General features: G+C 48.6%; 1 protein-coding gene across 1 annotated transcript in view; it reads left to right on the plus strand.

The window, feature by feature from the left end:
* Positions 1-4,506: 4,506 nt before the first annotated feature.
* LOC104491841 (nuclear factor of activated T-cells, cytoplasmic 1-like) overlaps positions 4,507-13,795 on the plus strand; it is a gene marked incomplete at its 3' end in the record, with an annotated part of 15,265 nt that continues 5,976 nt past the window's right edge. The window contains 1 exon segment of the mRNA XM_010134314.1: positions 4,507-5,600. Coding sequence (XP_010132616.1) covers positions 4,657-5,600 — 944 coding nt within the window.

Below are 13,795 nucleotides of genomic sequence, written 5' to 3' on the forward strand. Positions count from 1 at the left end.
CCCCAGAGATCCGGGCGGTGGAAGTGGAGGTTCTGGGTCTTGCCCGTTACAGAGGTGGGCCGGTTCAAAAGGCACTTCTGCCCCCTCCCCTTCTCCCGAGAGCTGGAGCTGGTTAGGCTCGGGGTTTAGCTTGAAGGTCATCAGTAAATAGAAATAACAGGCTTGGATTTATCACGATGCACAGCGTTCCCAGCTCTGATGTCTCGGTCCGGCTGTCTTTCTGATGACTTTTCACTATACTTCAGGTGGAAGTGAGGCAAGCAGGTCTGGAGCTGATAGAGAAAGTTGTCAGTTCCTGGAGTGAGGGTGACTGCAACGGCGCTGGTGGTGGCTGGTCTCCATAAAAAGCTGTTGAACAAGTAGATTATTCAATGCAACCTCAGATTAAGGCTGGTTCTGTGCCTCTGCCTCATCTTTTGCCTTCAGACTGAGGTTCCCAAACCCTTGCCTGCATATTGCAGGATGCTGGTAAAGGCGTAGCGCTCCCATTCCTAAAGCTCCCCAGTCGCCCAGCTCCGGCACATTGGTAGTGTCCAAATGGTTGTTAGGAGCAACTCAGTTTTTAGAAACACACGGTGGTAAGGGTTTCATACCAAGCTTTTCACGAGTGTCCTAGTAATGAGGCACCTGGAAACAGTAGGGGCTGAGGCAAATTGAGTGTCAGAGTCCTAATGAGGAAAGTCCTTGACTCCTTTAGGCAATTATGAAAGCAGGAATTAAACACAGACCTAGATGTGGCTTCATCTTTAGAGATGTAGACTACCCCCCCACCTTCTCTGAAGCCCCTCTGAGCTGCAGGTGTTTAGCGCTCCGGGTTAAAGAATGTAGGTAAAAGCTGATGGTTCCCAGTGCCTCGTGGGATCAGCGGTTAAGGAGGGACAGGAGTAAAAGCTTTGTTCTGTGAAATTAACCAGAGGGGGAAAAAATCTGAATTTTTAATATTATCACAAAGTGAAATGTAACCTGTGAAATGTGCTCGCAAATCAAGGGTCCAATTTCTTGCCCTAATCATGCATAATATAAGTGGGTTTGTTGGAACAGAACTGTTGCAGACCCGCACGGAGTTTGACTGTTGAAGACGTCTTGGTGTGTGTTGTTTTTTAATTGTTATTAAAGAAGGGTGCTGGTGCTGGGGGCCTCTATGTGTGGCGGTGGTGACAGCAGCTCACTAGTAAAGCGTTCATTTTGTCCCCATCAGCACTGTCAAAATACCCTTCCCAGCTGCCTTAGGTGACACACTTTCATGCCTTTGTAGCCACCTGTCCGTCTCCTGTCCCTCACCAGGGCCATTTTATTTCTAGGTATCTGATTCACCCCGGTGAGGGGAACGTCAGCGGTTACGAATGCAGCCTGTGTTTGTATTTGTATTTGTATTCCATGAGCCCTGTAAATAGGGAAGCGCTGGAGAAGAATGTCCTTTTTCAGAAATGGTAGCCGGTGGGTTTAGCTCACAAACCAGGACTTGGTCCTGTTCCTCCTTCTGGCTTTGGGGCTTTTATATTTGGTGGGCATACTTTCTACGGGCTGCCTGAAAAATTGAGATATGAAAATATATTTGGAAGGCTTTGGGTCTTCCTTTTTTTCAATTTTAAGTACTACTGTGTGAGAAGTTGTGTGACACGCTATTTTTCTTGGCCCTTTAGAAGCTGACTTTTCAAAAACACTCGTTATAGTTCTAAAAGGGGCTATTCCTTGCCGTGTGCTTGAGGGGAGCTCATTGCTTGGAGCACTTGAACCTGTCTTTTAATTTTACTTTTTTAAAAACTGGAGTCTAAAGGCTGCTCTGAGCCTTTATATTGCCCATTTGGCCAGCAGACTTCAGTGTTTGAATTTCACCCCAGTCTTGCGTTAGATTTTAAGAGAGCTGCTGGGTTCACGGTACTTTTTATGCCAGTAATATTTATCCCTGATACTTTGTTCACCTATTTATATATATATGTGTATGTATATATATGTATATAAAGCATTTATCACCATATTGATAAACACTTTGAACCACTCTGACGGAACCTCCCTGTAATAAAGATCTGAAGGCTCAGATCTGCAGTCAAGCAGATGTTGCACGTCATCAGCAGAGCCCACCTGGTGGGCACAGGGCCAGGGCAGCCCGGGGGGCCTGCGGTCCCCTGCCCGGGGTGTCCAGCTGTGCGGGGAGAACTGACTGGAGGCCATGTCCCCAGTGCCATCCACCTACAAGCTGGGTCAGGAGGCTGTGGAAGGACCCACAGGGTGTACGTGGGGGAAGAGCCTAGCCGTTGTTGCAGCAGCAGTGTGGTGCCAGGGACATCACCTTCCTCTGGAACTGGAGGAAGCAGTGAAGGGGTTGAAGCTGCCCTGAAGGCAGGGCTTAGACCCTTTCTCTGAGCTGTTTTCTGAAATGGAGTTGATTTTACCACTGTTGTACCACTTCAGGGTTTTTTTTTCCCCCATGATGAGTGAGAGGGAGGTGGTGGTTTTGGGGATGCTGAGCGGCGCGGCTCTGTGGCGTGGCAGCAACAGAAGGGGACTAACTTTGGAAGGAGGGGACACTGATCCCCCAGGCAGATCTGTGCCTCTCTGTGACCGCTGCAGTCAGATTATCCTTGTCAAAGCAGCTCTTCTTCCCCCGTGGATCCTGCCTGCCTCGTTGTTTGAGTAGAGCGTGCAGCTGCAGCGTGCTTTGGATAATCCAGTATTACTAGTGGCATGCTCTGGTGTAATTTAATGACCCTTCCTCAGTGCATGGCTGAAGGTAGACTAGAGAGGGAGTTCAAAAGGTGTTGCCCATTATTTCTCACTGTTACCTGACATGACACACATCAGCTGGAACACGGCAGAGTTCCTGTGAAACTGTGACGGCGCATTAATTTTTCCTAAGTGTACTGTTTGCCTTGGAGTCGCTGCCAGCGAGAAAGGCGAGCGCAGGATCACTGGAGGATGACACCAGAGAGGGCTGAGCTGATAAACAAGAGAAAGAGAATAGCTGGCTGTGCTGGCGTCACCAGCTTGGAGGCTCCTTTGCATCTGCAGCGCTCCCGGGGCGTGGGGCGCGTTGGGAATTACAGCTACAGTAATGAACGCAGCTTTGCCTTATCTCCCTAGGGAAGGGGGGCAGGTAGACCCCCAAGGGAGCTTGCTTCCGGGGAGGGCAGGGCACTGGCTGAGGCCAGGGGAGAAGCAGTTCCGTCTGCCCTGCGAGAAAGTGCTGCTGCTGTCACAGACCGTAGGGAAGGCTCATGCGCTGTGAGCAGAGCTTGCGGCCGGAGCTGGGTGCATTCCCAGCCCGCTGAGAGGAGCCTGCAGAACAGCGTGACCCAGGCTCAAGGTTCAGTGGCTGTTGTCCCTGATAGAAAGGCTTTACTGTCTTTTCGCAGTAACGCAAGAGGTACTGACATGAGGGGCTCTGGCCCATCCCGTGCAGGGTGGTGATGCAGAGCCTCCCTGTGCTGCTCAGAGCACTAGGAGAATGTTGCCCTTGGTTGAGGCTGCCTGTGTGCGGCCCTCTGGTGTCTCTGGGTGGCAAAGAGAGACACATATGCAGCTCCAGGATGGGGGAGCAGAGCTAAAAGCGTCCCTTCAGCAGGCCAACAGCACAGTGAGGCAGGGCTGGTCCCCTGAGGACCAGCTTTGGTGCAGCAGGGATGGAGGTGTGTGAAGGGTGGGTTGTGCCCCTTCACTGGGGCGGGGGGAGTCCATTGGCATGAGTCTGATGTGATCTGTCACCTTCCAGATTTTCCACACCGACTATGCAACTCTGCTATTGTTTTTATACGCTCGGAGCTGTTAAATGGTTAGATGATTGGCCGAGAGCGCGCTGCTGGCAGCACTCGACATGGCGTGCGCAGTAACCAGCAATTTCAGTGGAATTTCAGCTGTCGCGGAGTAGCAAGACGTCCATGTTTATATCCTTCACCTGGCCTCTGCCAGTTGGGCTGGAGGATAAGTGGTCCCAGCAGCCAGAGCAGGTCAATAGATGTGTCTGGTTCCAAAATCTTAGTTAACTGGAACCAGTTGGAAACTTGCTGTAATGGAAATTTCGGTTGTGTATAATATTTTTAACAGAATGCAGTTGATCATGTTCATTGCTTTAGTCCGCCTCCACTTTTGTTTTGTGTCCTGTGTTTCTTGTGTATTCCAGCTTTTCAGGGAGGGAGTCAGGCTCACTTACGTAAAAGCACATCTCTTCAGCACCGCTGCAGTCTCTGAATGCTCAAAGAACGCTGCTTGAAGACTCGATATTTTGCTCTGAAGGTTCACATAAGAAGAATATCCTTGAGACAAATTCAGTCCATGTACACCCCACTCCCAAGGCAGCTTGTCTTGGGCTGCTCAGTTTGTGGCATTTTGAAGGCTGCTGGTCTGCAGCTCCTCCCCTGTCATGGCACACCTGTGGGCTGGGTTGTTAAGGAGAGCTGGGCTTTTGCATGTTGTGCCGTGGCCCTCCGCTCCAGCTGGGTGTGTTACTAAGAGAGTAGTGTGCAGCAGCTCATATCTTTCTCTTTTGTTCGTTTGTTTTTTCTAGAACACTATAATTATACATCAGCAAATGTAAATGCTGGCTTGCCTCTAAACGTGGCACATTCCTCATTGTCAACTCCATGTCATGGGCTTCAGACAGCAAATCCCGTCATTTCAGTTGTCCCATCGACAAACCATCCATCTGGATATGGAGGACACATGGACAGTGGGGCCTCCGAATACTACCTGCCTCCAAACATCAGACCTAATGGAGCTCCAGCGCTGGAGAGCCCTAGAATTGAGATCACTTCTTACATGGGACTTCATCATAACAACAACCAGTTTTTCCACGATGAGGTTGAGGAGGCCATCCCAAACGCCAAGCGGTCGCCTTCCACTGCCACTTTGAACTTACCGAACATCGAGGCGTACAGAGACCCATCCTGCCTGAGTCCAGCAAGTAGCTTGTCTTCCAGAAGCTGCAACTCTGAAGCGTCTTCCTATGAGTCCAACTACTCGTATCCGTACACCTCACCCCAGACCTCTCCATGGCAGTCCCCGTGCGTCTCTCCGAAGACCACTGACACAGAGGAGGGCTACCAGCGCAGCATGGTGGCCTGCACTTTGCTCAGTTCCCCAAGGCACTCTCCATCGACATCTCCCAGAACGAGCATTACGGAAGAGAACTGGCTGGGGGCTCGCAACTCCAGGCCTCCATCTCCCTGCAACAAGAGAAAGTACAGCCTCAACGGCCGTCAGACCTCCTACTCCCCACACCACTCCCCCACGCCTTCTCCACAAAACTCGCCGCGGGTGAGCGTCACAGATGAGACATGGCTGGGGAACACCAACCAGTACACCAGCTCTGCCATCGTCGCTGCCATCAACGCCCTCACCACTGACAGCACCATAGATATGAACGATGGGATTCCCATGAAGTCGAGAAAGACAGCCATCGATCACACCCCGTCTATGACTCTCAAAACTGAACCAGCTGGTGAGGATCACGGGACTGTATCGCCAACTGCCGACTTGTCACCAGAAGACTTCTCCAGCTTTCAGCACATCAGGAAAGGAAACTTCTGTGAGCAGTATCTGTCTGTGCCACAGCATCCCTACCAGTGGGCCAAACCAAAGTCTTTGTCTCCAACATCCTACATGAGGTAAGAAATCCTGACCCAAAGGGCAATCCTGATAGTATCTTTATTGCGTGCTTTTTCTCCCCCCTTCCCCTTCCTGTCTCTGCTTCCTGCCAAATCTGTCCATCCATGTAGCTGTATCATGTGATGCTGCCTCTGTCTGTTGGTGTGGCGTGACCACGAGTAAAGCCTTGAAGGCTGTTCTAGGAGCTGGCCACGCATGGGTCGTGGTTGGTTATCTGCTTCCCAGGAGAGGAGCCCCAGCTGTGCCAGGCTGGGAGGGGGATGTTCAGAAGCTCGCCGAACTGCAGGGCAGTTTGGTGCCATCAGACCTGTGGCTTACTTGAGTGGTTCATCATGTCTTAGTACGTTTTTACTGCAGGACAGGGAGGTGGTCTTGTTATCGTGGCTGTTGCAGGGCCTTTTACATTTACGCTTTATAGACGGTGTATGCAAACAGGATACAAATATGGTTCTTCTGTGCTTTATTTCAGCCTTTACTCCAGCTTATCAATCATAAGCAGCTTAAAGCTGCTTATCGATCATCTTTTCCTATCTGTGATGGATAGCGATTTTCTTTTTTTCCCCCCTTTCCCACCGTTTTTATTTTATATGTCAGTCGATAGTACTCTTTATACTGGTCCATTTATTTATCAACGGGAGGACTCTGGGGAGGAAGCACCACAGAATAGCCAGGATTTGAGTTACATCCATTGCTTTCTCTTTCGATCTCAGTCATGGTCTGGATTTTGAAGTCGCCCAGAGACTGTAAACACAGAAGCACGTTGGCTTTCCAAAAGTTTTCAAGCTGTTCCTAGTCCTGGGTTGTGATGGCCACCCCCTCTCCTCTTCCTCCCCAAATACACCTGGCTGCTTGGTTCTGACACAAAGCCGTCTTTCTGAAAATGAAACAAGTGGGCACATAGCTGAAATGTTTTAACTAGTGAGACATTCCCTGGCACTCAACCATGCCAGTCTCACTTTTGGCAGCCCCCTTGGGTCTGGCTGAGCTGTCCAGAGGTGGGGACTCGCTGCCTTTTGGAGCTGGAAGAGTGACTTTTACCACCCAGCAAATCCTTCCGAGTCTTCCCGCGTACTTAAAGCCTTTTATGTTCACCCGGGACATGCTGAGTAGCCCACGTTCACTGGGGATGCCAGCCATTGGCTGTTGCGTCGGGGGCTGCCTTTAGCCAAAGACTGCAAGGGCCCTAGCGGGACCGTTTGACCAGACAGGCTTTTATCTTTCCGTCACAGCAAGCGGTCCGCTGGCGCTTGGCTGCAGTCTGTCAGGAGGCGCCCGGCGTGCCCGTGTGCTAACACAAACAAGAAAGGTGAAGTGTACAAAAGGAGCCCTGGCTACATTGTGTATTTAACATTTTTTTCCACTGTTTTGGTCTTGTATAAAACACATTTCCTGGTTTGCAATATGTTTCCATGTGATCTCATTAACTCGTGCTCTAGGGCGTTTGGAAGTTACCATCAAAATGTGATTTTAAGTTATTTTACCAATCAGATACACTGACCATGCTTCCTTCCACCAAAAATACTTCTGTTTTATGTATATGAAAGTGCTGGGTGACAGAGCACGGACGTCAACAGGATCACAGCCTACGCAACAGAAACCATGTTATTTTAAATCTCTCCAAAAAAACGGGTTAAGAATTTGTCACAACAAAGCTGGATTTTTTTTTTCCTGTTATGTTACACATCTGTTCTATTTCAAATGTGAGGGCTGGAGAGGTGGGTTCCAACAAACAACTCGGGCTCCAAAACCTACCCAGTCATAATGATTTCAAGATAACCAGATTGGATTACCTCCTCTGTCTCTTCCTGAGCACGCGGGGCAATTTTCATCAAAAGCCAATGTCCCTTGGAAAATAACTGACACCTTTCCCCCCCTCTCTTGCATTCCCACCGCTTTGGGGCCAGGAGGGAGCAGGCTCGGGCAGGCCGTCGGCCGGGTGCTGTCTCCTTTCCTGGGGTTTTATAGTGGGCATCAGTCTACAAGGGAAGCTGCTTTTTTGTGGTGTTTGTGAAACTGATGATGTTCTTCATTTGTCATGATTAAAGCTCAATCCGCTTTAGACTTTTCAAGTCCTGGAGGAGGGGAATCATAAGGGTGTGTATATATATATATATATAAAGAGTGTACATATATATATGCGCACACACACATATATATCTATATATATAGGCATGCCTGCCTTAACAGAAACACAGTCTTTCTGTGCCTTGTGCTTCTTTTGGTTGCTGTGAGCTCAGAGGCTCAGCCTCGTCCCCTGGTTGTGGGCTCTTCAGGCCAGGTTTGGGCTCGCGCATCCTCCCCAAGGGCTATGAGCATGTGCTGAGGATCGTGATCCTGCAGCCGGGGCTGAAGCTGCACAGGGTCACCCAGGTCTGCTGGGGACATGTCTGCGGTGCTTGGGTTGCAGCCCAGGGCCCCGCACCGAGTCTGGGTGTGGGTAGTGTTCAGAGTCCAAGCGGAGATTCTCAGGGGAAGCTTTGGAGCAAACCCTGAGGTAGCGATGGGAACCGTACCTTTTCCAGACCCCGACTGTACCCGCCAGCCTCAGAAACCACTGGAGGTAAATCATTATGTGGAAAGTCTAGAGGTGGTCTTTGTGAAATTCTGCTTTAGCTTTTAGCTCCAAGGTATTTTTTAATTTTAGTATTTACGCATTGTGCTGTCTCGCTCAAGTGCAGGAGACTTTGGTCTTTAGTGCCTCTTCTATAGCTAATGTAGCAAGTAGTTTAAAAAGAAACACTCGACCAGGCAGTTGTTGTACGACCAGGCGATGCTCTGTGTTTCCCAACCCTTCCTGCCTCAGCCGTCATCCTTACTGTGACATTTCCCCATCGCTTCTCTCATAGGCAAAAATGTCAAAGGAAAAATGGAACTACAGGACTGAACTTCTGCCCCTCAGGTACGGAGGCAGTGTTAGTGACTATTTCCAAAACTAACCCCCCTATTTTTAGTTTTTACCCACCCGTTAGCGTGTCCCGAATCATCCTGTATTACAATAGGCACTTATGGAAGTGCTGGGTTTCTGAGTCTCTTACACATTTTTTATGACTTCCTCTTTAGCTGCTGTATTTAACTAAACACAACCTGGGATTTCCTAGAGACAGCTTCTTCCTCATTGAAAAGTGAAGCACTGTGATTTCTTCAAGTGTCGTCAGTTTAATCCAGGAAGCGCGTTGGCCTGTAAGACTCGAGTCTTCATTAAATGCAGTATTTTTTGAGGGGATGGGGAAGAGAGATGGTTGGGTTTGCTGGTCAGGCATATGGCGTGTATGAGGTGTACCACACCAAAAGGAGTTTCCAGGAATAGACACCCAGTTCCAGGTGGCTTATAAAAGCTCCCTACTGTATTTTCTCATACAGTTGATTTTTCTTAACCATTGAAAGCCACATTTTCGTTAGCTGAGATCTCTTTTTGAACCTCAGAAATACACATGTATGTTCTTGACCTCACAGACGTGAGGTCATGTAATTTTACATGTGGAGGCTGCAGTTTGCACCCAGAGGAGGTAGAGCTGGATACCTGTCTACCAGCTGCAAAAGCACATTTGGCTTTTATCTGCATCAGTGGGCTTGGCTATTTTTTGTGGATTTTTTGGATTCCACTTTTGTGGCTACGACAGTATTAAACTCAAGCTTGCAAACATCGTTCATTGAGGCCCCAAACCATATGATTTCCTTCAGTTTCTTTTTTTTTTCAATTTGTGCACCTTTCAGATGCTCTTGATGAATTTTTTTGGTTGTTTTCTTTTTTTAATAGATATTTTTGGTCCATATCATGAGCTAGAGGACAACCTTACTTGGGAGAAGTTGAATTTCTCAAGAAACTGGGTTTTATGAAGGTGAAAAAAGGCACCAGCTATCTTCTGATGAGATAGTCACTAGTGCAGCAGCACCGGATTTGCTGACCTGTGCGTTCATGGCAAACTTGTGTATGTCTATGGCAAGTGAGAGGAAGTTCCTCAGACAAAGCAAGGCAGAGCTGTCTGGGCCAGAGCCAGTGAAAGGAGACTCGTAGATTTTGTCGGTGACCATCTCCTGGGACTCGGTGTGTTGACTGAGGTGGGGGGGGAGCGGACAGGGAAGACCCCGCAATGCCTCTGATGGTTTTCTCTGTCCTGCTGTGTTCCTGCTGGATGGGGATATTTAGATGCTTCAATGTGTTCGCTTTGCCACCACATAGCGGGGGCTTTTGATTACGTTAGGTTGCTGTACCATAACGCTGACGACTGCTGGGGATCTTCTCTTCAGTAAACTGATTGTTTGCTTGTTTGCCTGTTTGATTTAATCCTGCCCATGCTTTCTGCTGACTCTCTTCCACTTCATTCAAATCCCCCCGTGAGCATCTTATTAATGTTTTGGCCATCGTGTGATTCTAAATTCAGTATGAGCAGAGATGTGATGCCAGCCCCTTATCCCCATTCTCGCAGCAACAGTTTCTTGCTCTTTCTCTAAGCCGTCAAATACAAAAATTTCCCTTGCAGATGGATCTCTGAATGTGAAGTTTTAGGGCAGTAGTGTTAAGTATTGTCTGGGAGCATGGCGACGACTCGCGTTTTCAGACTGCAGCACGAGGAATTCCAGCGCGCTGCATGCACTCCACGGAGGAGCTACTTTCTGCACGTGCCAGCAACATACAGCCAAGTCTGGGGTGGGACACAGCATCTCCTTTAACAGCTCGCAGCCAGATTGCTCAATTGTCAGGCAGGAAATTAAAAAAAAAAAAAGAGAGAGCAAAATCTACCCAAGTTAACTCATAGGTGAGGTATAAAGCAGGTATGTTTTTCTGACCACAGTCAAGTTGGTGGACACATAGGCATCAGCACTGTTTTCTTGCTCTTCCAAAAAAAAGCACACGAGGATATTTCACAGGCATCTGTTTCGATGTGAGACGTGGGTAATAAATAAGGAATTGTAACCATACTTGCATTTGGAGCGCAGTTGGAGCAGGGGCAAGTTAGCAGCCTGGTAAAAGCTTCAGCAGCCCTGTGGCTTCTCTAGTTGTTATTTGTGTTTCTCCTCAGTCGCCTCACTTTATGTGCTGAAACGCGCCTGCCGTCCTGTTTGTCCAGGCAGTGGTGTGTGCCGCTGGCCGGCAGCTGCCCGGGGTGGATGAGTTCATGCTGTGGTACTTGGCCCACGAGCAGAGTTTGTCTCTGCGTGAGACCGGCGCTTGTTCTGACACCTTTTGCACAGCAGCGTAGTTATGGATGAAAACATTTGCAAATCTCTTTTTCAGGTGGCCTTGGGCATGTAGTAGCTTAGAAAGTGTAGTGGTAATCTAATTCCCCAGTCCATAGCAGTCAGGTGAAAAATGGGGCTTAAACACCTTCACAAAGTTTAGGAGAAGTTTTTGGCTGTGTTTCCTCCCTGTCTATATTCTAGTGTGCTGCTTAGTATCTTTCTTTGGGTTTGGTTGGGGGTTTTTTTTGTTGTAACTTGATAAATCTTTCTGCTAAAGGCAGAAGTCAGCCAGACTGGATAATCTGTTTTTGATTTAATCATATTGTGTATCTGGCATATGCAAAATAAATCACTATTCATCTGTTTTGTAATCTGATTTATGTAGGACGGAGTTACATGAGGCGAGTTTTCTACAGCCTAACACCAGGTTTGGTGAACCCGCCACGAAGCACCCATCCCTCATTCCAGCGTTGAGGAGGATGGCAGTTAGATTTATTATGGCGTAGAAAGAGATGGGGCAGGTTTTCAGTTGGTGGAAAATTCAATGTGAGGGAAATACACCGATGTATATTTGATAGGAAGACTGTGTGAGGACCTTTACTGCTCTTCTTGACCCCTGTGGAGGGGCTCTTCTCCTCTCACCGTGGCTACATGAGGTAGTTGGGGCCTTTTCAAATGGCTAAGATTTATTTTCAACAACCAGATCTGATTTTACCACTACACCATTTGCTTGGTGACTTTTTCCTTTAACCATGCTTAGCGGCAGGAAATGAAATGCATGATGAAGATAACCTGACATAGGAAATAGCTCTGACAGCCCCAGCCCGTGACACTGTGAAATGCATCACCCTGCTTCCTTTATCAGGAAACCTGCCATTAATTGTCAGTTTATTATTGGGCAGGTGGTATTTCGGAATGTCGATGATTGCAGGCTAACAGCAAACCGTGTTTTCGTTTTCAGGCTTTATTTGAGAACATGAATTGTACAGCTTTATTATTCTGGTATTTTCAGATTCTGATTTGAAACGATTTTTTGGGGGGGGAGGTTCTTTGTTTTTTAAAGAAATGTTATTAGTTATGGAACTATTACTTCCATGTATCTTTAAAAAATCCCTCTTCACTTGGGGGCTGCAAGCGGCTGGTCGGAGTTGTCCTTTTTAATTAAGTGTTTAAAAATTTCTGATCTGATAGATGTTGTGTCCTCAGGAAAATAAAAAAAAAAAATCAAGTCAGAATTTGCTTAAAACCAGAAACATCTGTTTTAAAAATGTGTGCTGATCGTCACTAGGAGAGACACAGCTGTTTTGCTCTGCTCTGTCATTTATCATTAGTCAAATACGGTTTATCCAGAGTTTCTGGGGTTTTTTGAGACTTTTCAGACTAAAGTATGTGTACCTAACGTGCTAGGCAAAGAACAATGGCTATATATAATGGCTGGTTGCCTGTCATTTTTTCCCATCTCTTCACTGCTTGTGTGAGTGTCTAGTAGTGGAAGAGCTGCTTCTCACCCCAAGGAGGGCCCTGGCCATTTTGGGGGAGAGACGCAGGAGCGCAGAAGACGTAGAGTCTTGCCTCTGGCCAAGGCTGGGGCTCCTGTGCTTGGGGAGGGGGGAGGCAGTTGGCTCTAGCCAAATTTTGGATTTGTCCCTGGCAGGGTCTTGCCTCTGCAGAATGCCCCACTGGCTTCTGCTGGATCCAGATGTTCATGGGAGCTGGGAGTCTTCACAGAGGCAACATCTCTCCTCTGGATGAGGTCTGATTTGGGCTGAGCTGAGATCTGTATGGATACTTTCTTTTCTCCCTGTGTTATTTTTGAGGATGCATTGTGTCCTGAGGGTTAGAGAGCAGAGTAGCTGGAAATTTGGAGCCTGTGAATAACAAGCAAGCCGTGCTGGGGTAGCAGCCCGGGGAGTGAAGGTGGTCCTGGTCCTCAGCCGGGGCTAGGACTAGGTGGCTCCAGCTGACCCATGTAGGGTGTGTAATACCTGTCTGTAGGCACTCAGATTACATGCCTCAAATCTATAAACAGTGAGGAGAGGTAATGCAGAGATAGCTTAGCACCACCTGAAGTCCCATCGGTGTATGTGCACACGTGCACTAGCAGATAGGAGTTAAATATGCTGGTGATAAAGAGCTGGATAATCACTTAAAAATGGAGAGAAAAACAAGAAAAACCCAGTGCAAGTGGTTAAAGTCTCTGTCCTGCAGTGGGGACAGCGGGGATGCTGTGAGGGATGTGAGATGTGAGGAACCGCAAGTGTGCTGGGTTAGCGTGTGGGTGGTTGGGGCAGTTCAGTGGAGCAGTGAGCCTGCAGCTTGAGTATGTGCTGGTAATACACCTGTCCAGGGCAGAGGCTCTTCGGCATCCTCTCCCTCCCGGCCAGCCCGTTCCAGCCTTGATTCCCGCTGCTCAGACTGCTGTTGCACTAGGGCTGTAGCAGCGAGGCAGGGAACCAGTTAATCCCAGTGGCCAGCCTCCTCAGGGGCTGCTGTGAGAGAGCTAATTAGCCCTTCAGCTTCCTCGTCTGCACGCTGCGCAGGACGAGCACTCTGGCGGTGGCAGGCAGGTCTGTGGCAACCAGGAATGGTTGAGGGTGGTGGTTTTCTGCTTGCTGGTTGTCTGCTGCAGGCTGACAGGAGAGATAATGAAATTTGATGTGAGAGTAGCGCGTGGTGGCGGTGCCGTTCGGCTACTTGTGAAGGCTGTAGAAGGGTACCTGGTGGGGAGGATGCACCGACAGGAGGAAGGTACACGGGACATCCAGTTAATGTTTGCATCGTGGAGCTTTTTGCTCTGGTTTTAAGATCAATAAACTCGTCTCAGACCTGCTGTTTCCACAGTGCTTTTTCTTGTGTGCTTTTACACTGGAAGTGGGGTTTTTGGGGGTTTCTAAGAAAGACGTGTGCCCCCCGTTGCAGGCTGCGGAGCCTGCCCATTCGAGTGAGAGTACTGAGCCCTTAGTGCTCGAGTTAATTGCAGAGTCAACGCAGGGCCGGACGAGCGCGCTGGATT

The sequence above is a fragment of the Buceros rhinoceros genome, unplaced genomic scaffold (genome assembly GCF_000710305.1).
Source record: "Buceros rhinoceros silvestris isolate BGI_N320 unplaced genomic scaffold, ASM71030v1 scaffold28024, whole genome shotgun sequence".
Classification (NCBI taxonomy): domain Eukaryota; kingdom Metazoa; phylum Chordata; class Aves; order Bucerotiformes; family Bucerotidae; genus Buceros; species Buceros rhinoceros.